Genomic DNA, 10,273 nt, shown 5'->3' on the forward strand with positions numbered 1-10,273 from the left:
ATAATCAGATGGTCAGCGTCTATATAAAGAGCTTTCAAACAAACTCTGATTGTGTAAAATGAAAGATTTTAGTATCATAGCCTATCCAAAAAACTGGCAGAGTCTAATAAAACTGTGATGAACAAACCACCCCTTCCCTCCCCAAAGTTATTTACTCCACAGAAGTAACCATCTTTGCTAACTTAAACTGGAGCTTCAGGTGCACAAGGAAAGCAAGATTGGTCCTGGTACTCATTTCTGGAGCTTTTTAGCCACTTTGTAACAGCTCCATATCTTTAAAAGTGATAGTTTCATATCACCAGTCTCATCACCCAGCTGGACAATTTAGAATGGCTGCTATTTGACAGATGAGGTAATTTTATACTGGGAAAAATTCTTTGCCAGAATAGAGTTCAGCCCATTGTTTTGAAACCAACATGGCCTGAGCATTTTAGTAAAACTATAGTCACTCTATTGAGACAGAAAAGTGATTAATGAGACTCTTAAGCTTCTTTATATCTATTAAATGCAAAAAGTCAACACGTTTGAAAGACAACAGTTAAGAAGGGTGGATTTATGCTTGTGTTAACCTTTTTTTTTTTTAAATACTCTAGCCACCAAGGAAAATGTTCTGGAACATCCTGTCCCTGTTAAATTTTTCAGTGGCTTTCTGAGCTTATAATTTAGGCTACTGAATGCTCTACTGTAACCTGACAAGAATTGAAAACAGGTTACATTAACTCATGTCCTTGCATGTTTGGAGAATTAACACATACAGCATTGTATTTACACCCCATAGGCACTCATTTGGCAGGGAGCATTGAAACTTCTAGCAATTTAAGAGTTAATCCAACCCCTTATTTTCATCTAACCATGCGTGTGTGAATAAACAAGGCTTACAGTTTCCAAACTCTTTCATTAGGAAGTGCAAAATAAACCCCTCTCATTTTCTGTCTTAAGAAAATGCCGTGCTTGGAGCAGCTCTCACCAACTTCTATACACTGATAGCTACGAAACTGTAGCATGGTTAAAATTACAATCACTAGATGCAGTTTGCACAGTCTCTTCTAGAAATCTCTCCATGCCCTGCAGTGGCCTTGAATTCTTATCTAGAAATTCAATGTACCTTTCTAATTTTATGTTAATTAAATATTTAATCTTCTTTAAAATTAACTTATCCACTGTTACATGCAAGTATTTCATTTACTTTGAAATGCCAATCAGAGACCAATAAATGAAACAGTTTTCATAGAGAACTTCAGTAATCACAAATATCAAATCCCACCCTAGGTAATAAACAGCACAAGTTTGCCATATTTTACTCTATCAGTTCTGCTAAATATATAATTCTACAGAAAAGTCACTAGGCATTGGAAACACTGTTAGAGCATATTGTGATAAGACACTTATCAAATCAACAATTTTGAAATATTACATTAAAATGTGCTCATGTGATGTATATAATTTAAAAAAAACAAACATTTGGAAACCAGACACACTAGAGCAAAACAGAAGGTTCATTAACACCACAACTTGTAGTGACTCATGGGATGTTACTCACTTTAAATGGGAGAGTGAAGTAATCTAGGTCTTAGAATAGAACCACCTCAAAAGTGATAATATGGTGGGGAGTTATATTTCTGTGAACTGTGTTGCATGCTACAGTAAATTAAGAGTATAAATGGCAGAAAGTAAATCTGCATTATAGTAATCTAATATGCTTTTAGTAACACAGCTAAGGTCTTTTTTTAAAAAAACATATGATTTTTCATCTGACAGTAGGACTCAAAATGATGCTTCTGCATAGACCATGCATACTATTAATCTCTAATTTAAAATAATGGCCCTGTAAGCAATTGATTTGAATAAAAAGTAAAACTTAAAGGTTTGCCTTGTCTTGCAAGCACATAGAGGGCTTTGTTGTAACCTAAGTTCCTGTCAGGTTATAGTAGCCTAAGCTATAAATCACAGAATGCCACTGAAGAACAACTGCAGAAAAATTTAACAGACAGGATGTTCCAGAACATTTTCTTTGTTGGCTAGGGCATTTAAAAAAAAAAAAAGTTAGCATAAGCATAAATCCATTCTTTTTAACTGTTGTCTTTCAACTGTGTTGATTTTTTGCATTTAACAGATATAAAGAAGATTAAGAACCCCGGCAACCAAGCAGCATGTGCAGGTGTGTATTCAACTCATACTCCTTTCTCTTTGTTTAGTTATAGGGTGTGTTGATCTCAAGCAGATCTGTTTGGATCAACAAACAGAACAGTGTGCAGATCAAATGCAGAACCAACTTCCTGACGTCAAACCTTTTCCATGACAACCACTGTAAAAACTTAAGACCATAAAGTCTTTTGGGATATTTATAGTCAGAAGCAAAGAGCTACTGGACTTTCTCTTAATCACAGCTCAGATGGCAACATGAATAATTTAAGTGGCTCACTTTATACTATAAGATCATAACTGTATCATCTTACCTTGAAGTACTTCCATAGGGAGAACAGTCCAGGCATTTTCCAAATAGGAGATATAAATGTAGCGAGCTGTATTACAGGCAAGGCCAATATAGAGCACTCTAAAGGGAGGAAGGGGAAAAAAATAGTCAGAGGTTTGCAGTTTCCATGTCTTGTATGGTACCATAAATACACCTGATTGCTTTCTAAATCCTAATATGAAAGCAAAATGCAGCACAAGGAAGTGTGTGCTCACACACAATTTCTTATTCAAAAATCTTCCTTTACAAAGATCCCACACCCAAGCGCAACCTCTTCCCGCTCTGCAGGCATGCAGTTAAACTTGTTCCAAGTTAAAAATAAAAATGTGATTGATTAAAATTTAAACAAAATCCCAGGAGAATTCTTTTCAAACCACTAATGGAAAACAAATTAATCCTAAGTCTGTCTAGGGTTAATAGATCCTCTGAGCTTCTGACTAGGTAGTGTCTATTCTCATTTTATGTAATGTCCTACTGCATTATATTTTAGAGAGAATATGGTTTCCATCACACCTGACACCAGTCTTTTTAAATGCCTCAATGATTCACACATCATCCATACAGTTTAAGAAGAGTATAGGTCCATATTATTATAGGAATTTATTTAATCCATGCTGATGTAAAGTTAGCATTCCAGGAGTTGCATCCAGTTCACTACTTCTTTGAAATATGTACTCTTCCACAAAAAAAAACAAATAACTACTCCATGTAGTGACAACACTACTGTTGTTACCTGTCTAGTTTTCAACAGGACAATCCAGTTTGGAAGCAAGAGGGTAAGAGTCAGGTTTTAAAATAACTGTTGACCAGAAAGCTCAAGCCCAGTTTTCCCAGTTCATTTTCTCCTCACACTATTTAACCAAACATTCTCTCTCCTTTCCTGACTTCAGGCTTCAACCCAATTGCTTCTTTCTCACCAAGCTAAACTATCATTACTAGAAGCAACCTTTGTTGTACATCATATCTTTCCTGTGGCTCTAAAAAGGAAACATTCTAGTAGGATGAGATAAATCATCTCTTTTCCAGGAGGGAAAGAGGTAGATTTGGATAACAGACTAAATTAGTCTAAATTAGCAACAAGTCACTTCCCCTTGTTGTCCATCACTGACTGAAAATACAATCTCTAAAATCAGAAAGGAAGAGGAACGTGACTAAACCCCCTTACCAGTCACCCATACATACAGGGGTAATATTAACTTCCTCCCTGGTTTGCATTTGACAGGTACCAGGTTCACCTAACTTTACAATAACCTTTTCTGATTTTCGCTCTTGATTTCAACCACTCTTTTAGCTTATTATACCCTGCTTATTATACCTCTCTACAAGGCAAAGATGAGACTGCAGTATTTACTGATCTGCACTCCGGTGTTTTGTAAAAGATCTTGTTATTCAACTTGCAGGTTTCTAGTGGACCTGTTCCTAGTGGGAGCGACTGCAGAACATTCAAGGTGGACCCACAGATGTTTTAAAAAAAAACCAACCTCAATCTTAGAATGATGCACTGCACCTCTTAAATAACCAGGGTTATACTCAGGATTGACCCACAGGAAAATTAAAAAGGGAAGGTTGGCTTGGGGGTTAAGGCACAGACCTGAGTCTCTGAATATCAGGGCTTTATTTCTTCCACAGCCTCAAACTCACTATGCACTCTTAGCAAAGTCATTTAATTGTCATTTAATTGAATTTACCATGTGTAAAAATGGGCTAATGCTTTCCTATTTCACATAAGTATTGTGAAGCTTAAATCAACATTGTGTTAAGAAGCTTTGAAAAATCTAAGATGGAAAGTACGAATAAAAATGCAGTATTTTATTATTTATTTTTTTAAAAAGAGGTCCCATGATGTTCAGTCTTACTGGCTTCCACTCAGACAAATGCCACAGCATGTACTATGCTCGTGCTATCACTACCCAAACCTAACTACACTGGAGCCTGCCTACTGAGATCAGGGAAGCCTGTGCAATGATGCCCAGATTTGCAAAGTTCATAATATTTTATACCTTATAGTAATTGATGTATTTTTGCAGAAAGTCTTACCAGACACCCCAACAGGCCGGCTCCAGAGACTCTGCTTCCACAGGTGTGGCAGGCGGTCGGAGGGGGTCCAAAGCTGATGTGTGTTGCCAGGATAGTGACACTGGATCAGGGGCGGCTCTACTGTTTTTGCCGCCCCAAGCAGCGCACCAAATTGCCACCGAGGACGGCAGGGGGCAGTCCGTGTGCCGTTAAGGCAGCACACGTGTTTCTGCAGTGGCGGCAATTCGCGGCTTCTGTCTTCCGGCTGAAGACAGAAGCTGCCACCAAATTGCCACCATGAGCAGCTGAATATAGAAGCTGCCGCCGAACTGCCACCGCTGCGGAAATGCGCGTGCCGCCCTAACGGCACACACTGCCCCTGCCGTCCATGGCGGCAATTTGGAACTCTGCTTGGGGCAGCAAAAACTCATGGACTGCCGCCCCTTGCAGATTGCTGCCCCAAGCACCTGCTTGGAATGCTGGTGCCTGGAGTTGGCCCTGCACTGGATCACCACTTAGAGCAGAAAATGGAGAGCAATGGCAAGGCCGGATATTAACAGGCAAAGTGGGCAGGGAGATTAAATCTGTAGTGAACAAGAGCTACAACAAATTTGTTCCTTTCATCCATCCATCTCTACCATCTTTCTGTCCAACAACTTCACTTCTTTTCCTTAATTGACTCCTGTGCATACAATTTCTTGCCAACTTTCCCCCAAAGAGAAAAATGGCCCTATCCAGGAAGCACACTTTTCATATCCCTCCTCATCAGTTTCTCTTCCTTTCTGTAAGCCTCCCTTAGCCCAGAAGCAAAAAAATCAAGTAAGGAATACAGACAGAGTTCTTCTGTTTACTTGTCTTTCAGAATGTTCAGCTAGATATTTATAAATCGAACCCAAAATGATCACATTTGAGTGTCAAAAGTTTAAGCACCTAATTAAAAGTGGCCTGATTTTTAGAAGGGTTGAGCCATTGAATTTAGGAGCTAGTAAGTACTTAGAGAGCCCTCATCATAACCTCTGAGCAACTGCTTGTTTCCATCTTTCCATGATCTTTCATATCTTAGTACACAGCAGAGCTGGGCAAATATTTTGATTTTTCTGTTCACTGACAGTTATGAAAAAAAAAATAAAAAAAAAAGGTTCAGGTTGAACTAATATTGAAAAAATTTCAACAAACTGGGAAAAAAATCCATTTTGGGCAGCTGTAAAGGGACAGATTTACAAAAATACATGGAGGAGCCACTGCCTTCCTTATAAAACTTTTAGTCCAGTGGTTAAGGCGCTCATTTAGGATGTGGGAGACCCACGTTCAATTGCTCTCTCTGCCTGATGTGGAGCAGGGACTTGAGTTGGGTCCTTCCACATCCTAGGTGAGGACCCTAATCACCAGTCTAGAGAGTCATTCTCATGCTCTTTCCCTGGTCCAATGACTATTCACTGTCATTCACAGTGACAATTTATAGTACACCACCACCACCACCACCACCTACTGCCATTTTGTGAATGGCATCTAAGGCCTGGGGGGCAAAAATGGGGATCAAAACTATTTGGCAAATTTCTGTCAAATTTACTAATAGTTTCTGGTCAACTAAAATTGCATTTTTCAGTGAATAAACTGTACACATGAAATTTTTTGCCCAACTCTAGTCATCACCCAAATGTTCCCCAGGAGAACAATGGGTGCTAAAGAATTTTGAAAATCTGTCCACTTAATTTGGGTGTCTAAATGAGAGCTATTTTGAAAATCTGGCCCTGATGCTTTAAAATTCCTACCCTCCATATGACATGCAGACAAAATAGCTAAGTTGCAGCATATAAAAACTAGGAAGCAACTGGAAGAGTAGGCTTATGCCCAGAATAGAGTAGTGGTATTCAGAGCTATCTGAGTTAGCAACCAAAGAAAGAAGTGCTCATTGCCAGAGAGAACAATTATCTCAATTTGGACCCCTTTTCTAGAAACATCTGGACAGAAAATATTGAGATGGTTCAAAGAATGCGATACCTTCATTCCACCTAACCTCTTTTTCCCTGCCCCCTCCTCTGCCTGTTTATGTACATCTTCTCCTACTTATTACTATTAACCCCACCCTGACATGTTATGTCTATGTATTATTGTCTGGTTTTGTATTGGCTTGTCTTGCAGGTTTGACAAATTGTAAGACTGCATAATTCCATTAGAGATCCTGTGAAGCATGTGAAATTTGGAAACATATAAAAGCTGCAAGTCATTTACCTTTCTATTGTCTGATTCTTTACGAAAAAATTAATACATTCTTTTAAAAAACGAAGCAGAATTTCAGTGCAACACAGCACAGAACTCTCAGCAAGACATCCTGCAAATACCCACTCCACCACTACCTACATACCTCTCCATCAGAGAATACATCAAGGAAATGCATCCATATGTTTCTTCTTAACCTAAGTAATCACTCAATTAAGTCACAAAACCTCAATTTGCTGAAGAGAAAGGGGGAGAGTGACAAATAGCATGGTAGTGAGGGTTAACGAAGGAGACTTGGAATAAGGACACCTGAGTGCTAAGCCTATATCTGACATGGATTTGTTCTGTTGTACTGGGCAAGTTATTTAATTTCCAACACCTCTTTTTTCCACCTGTAAAATGGGGAATACTGCCCACCTTTATAAAACGCTTTGAGATACCCGGAGACGCAAGCGGAAGGCACTAGATATGAAGTACAAATACTATTAACACTTTTAACAACTTTCTGGTTGCACGTATAGCCTTATAACTACTTTGCTGGCAATGAATTGTGCACAAAGCACTATGGTAATCTCTAAAATGTTTACAACATAATGTAGTATTAGTACAGTCATATGTGAACCTGCTGTGTGTCTCAGATCTAGAGCTGGGCAACATTTTTCAGCTGAGTAGTTTATTTGCTGAAAAATGCAGCTCTGGTGGACCCAACTATATGCAAATTTCACATGAATAGTTTGGCCAGTCACAGAGGAGGAGGTCGCTGGAGAAGATGGTGATGCCACCACTCCCTTTTCTTGTAGCCTTTAGCCTAGTGGTTTGGGCACTCACCTGTGATAGAGGAAACCCAGGTTTGAATCCCAACTCAGAAACAAATCCAAAATGAACTTTTTCAAGATTCAGTTCAACCCAAATAAATTATTTTAATATAATATATGGAGATATACCTATATCATAGAACTGGAAAGGACCCTGAAAGGTCATTGAATTAGCCTCCTGCCTTCACTAGCAGGACCAAGTACTGATTTTGCCCCAGATCCCTAGGTGGGCCCCCTCAAGGACTGAATTCATAACCCTGTGTTTAGCAGGCCAATGCTCAAACCACTGAAGTATCCCTCCCACAGAAGCTCCATCACATCAAAAAATCAGTTACGCTCCCAGATCTACTCAGCGCTCACATGGGGTCTGAATCTGGAATGCTGGAATCAGCAGTTTCATGATACTGGTGGATGACAGTTGTGTGAGTAGCTGAGAGGAGACAAGTGTTTGCTCAGCTAGCTCCCAGATCTACCTAAGTGCAGCTTACTGTGAAAAGTGCCGATACATTTCCCCCCTATTTATCTGTGTCAGAGCTTGTGATTACAAGAATCAAGCCTGTGCCTGTCTCCAAAAACTCAGGCAGGAGGGATAGTGAAGTACTAGTGCTAAGCTATCAGAAAAATTACAGCAAGAGCTTCTATCCCCTGAGGTCCTTTCCAACCCTGATATTCTAGGATTGTGGTTGGTCACGGTCGGGGCTGGGACACAAACTGGATAGGGGGCAGAATATGGCTGGAGGGGATATTAAACCTTATCCTTCTGGACTTGAACGAGTGACAGTCAAACTTCAGGGGTTAAGGAGCTGAATTAATGATCAACATTACCCAAAAGAGCCACAGTATTGTGAATGACAGGGGAAAGGTTTAGTGTGTGTCTACACATAGAGATACACACTAAATATATATTTTAGGAGGATGGATAGCTCACTGGTTTGAGCACTGGCCTGCTAAACCCAGGGTTGAGAGTTTCCTTGAGGGGGCCATTTAGGGATCTGGGGTAAAAATCTGTCTGGGGATTGGTCCTGCTTTGAGCAGGGGGCTGGACTAAATAACCTCCTGAGGTCCCTTCCAACCTTGATATTCTATGATTCTAGTCTATTGTTTAGAATGGGAGGAAGAATACATAGATATCGGTGTACTACTTTGCTAGTAGTAAGGGTTAAAGGAAAATAACTTCTGCTGCGACCTTTCCACACCATAACAGAAAAGTCATAGTCATCTCTCTCACAATAGACCTAGGAAGTCTTCAGGGCTGGGTGTGGTGTGGAAGGAACCTTTCCCCTACCACTACGATATGAGACCTTACAGCACAGTTTCTGGAGACACTTAACCCTGTATATGCCAGAATTGTTCACATTCTGGTTTGGGCCATTAAAAAATTATACAGATGTCCAGTACACTCAACATTGTAGTTCTTTTCTTGAAAAATGTGACTAAGTGAAACGATCTTAAGCGAATCCGATTTCCCCATAAGAATTAATGTAAAGGCGGGGTGGGGTGGGTTAGGTTATACTATAGAGCTTTATAATTAGTGTTGTGTAAACTAACTCCTATTGATATCAAGAGTACGAACATCAACGGTTAATGAAAAAAGCAGTGTTTAAAAGTACTCTAGGCAGCCAGTAGCTATGGAACTGTAGATTCCAAAGAATTTTGCATGTAGGAGATATATTTCAAAACTAGAAGTCTCCTGTTCAGCAAAACATTGATTGCATCATACCCAGATTTAAAACCATTTTGACTATGATCTGCTAATGACTGTTCTTCCCATGATTATTATACATTTCCCAATGTCACTGTGACTCTAAAAGAAAATGATGCATTTAACTTCAGTATGTCCCAGGTCCAGATTATCTCCACAATTACATTGCATACACACAAACAGACAAGATTAATTATTATCTCTTGTTCATTTATATACCTTTATAGTCAATATACACATGTAAATTTCAGGGCTTCAGCTCCATCAAGGGTACTTTCTGGTGACATCAGGTGCCACATACGTCTCTCTTATCTGGGCCATGTCATTGCCAAAACCTCCAGTATATAGAATTTAGCCATAGACTGTCAAATAATCAATCCTTAAATCTAATTTTTTACTTAAAAAGAAAGCTTTCCCTTCCATGATCACTCTTTGCACTTTCCTTTTCCATCCAAATGCATCTAGATCCAGAGTAATGAATATACTACATTCACACATCTGGCACAAGACTTCTTGTCAAAACATAGTGCCTCAGAACTCCACCAGATTATTTGTTTCTTTTTCCAACAGACACGATAAATGTCAGAGGAGAAATACATATCTTTTTAGACTGCAATCCATCTAGTGCCTGTCACATAAAGCTAATATTCAATACACTTTGTATGAGAGGAGGAAACCAAAATTTAGTTTGCCAAACAAGACATTTTCATGCTGCAGGTGTAGAGACCGTCTCAAGGTTTCAGCATCGTCTATGAGCTGAAAATGAAAAGCACCTTTTGCTATTAAATTACACTCTTCTTTTTTCCTTTGCCTGCCAAGTGCCAGTAAATTTTGTCAAAGTAATTATGTGTAAAATTTAAAGCTTTGAAAGCTATTTATCCTTATTATGCAACCCGCTTAAATGGAAGAAAGATGAAAATATGACAACTCCTGCTTCACCAATAAAAAACAAGCGAAGGGAAGGGAGAGAACATCTTGTGATCAGCACAGAAAAATTTATATTGGGTTTGCTTAAAATATTAGATCTAGATTAATTAAAAGCCTAAA

At 39.1% G+C, this 10,273-nt stretch overlaps 3 protein-coding genes across 9 annotated transcripts in view; 1 reads left to right on the forward strand and 2 right to left on the reverse strand.

The window, feature by feature from the left end:
* The window catches only part of NAB1 (NGFI-A binding protein 1), a 314,417-nt gene that overhangs the window by 124,025 nt on the left and 180,119 nt on the right, over window positions 1-10,273 (reverse strand). The window lies entirely within an intron of this gene.
* NEMP2 (nuclear envelope integral membrane protein 2) overlaps window positions 1-10,273 on the forward strand; it is a 66,452-nt gene that overhangs the window by 46,864 nt on the left and 9,315 nt on the right. The gene's annotated exons all lie outside the window — the stretch shown is intronic.
* The window catches only part of MFSD6 (major facilitator superfamily domain containing 6), a 49,877-nt gene that overhangs the window by 24,005 nt on the left and 15,599 nt on the right, over window positions 1-10,273 (reverse strand). For all 7 annotated transcript variants that reach the window (XR_007768336.1, XM_050916347.1, XM_050916348.1 and 4 more), the window contains one exon: window positions 2,457-2,554. Coding sequence is in view for 6 of the 7 variants with exons in the window: in XM_050916347.1 (XP_050772304.1) it covers window positions 2,457-2,554 (98 nt within the window). In the remaining variant the exon portion in view is untranslated. The remainder of the gene's footprint in view (window positions 1-2,456; window positions 2,555-10,273) is intronic.

The sequence above is a fragment of the Gopherus flavomarginatus genome, chromosome 10, assembly GCF_025201925.1.
Source record: "Gopherus flavomarginatus isolate rGopFla2 chromosome 10, rGopFla2.mat.asm, whole genome shotgun sequence".
NCBI classification, from domain to species: Eukaryota; Metazoa; Chordata; order Testudines; family Testudinidae; genus Gopherus; species Gopherus flavomarginatus.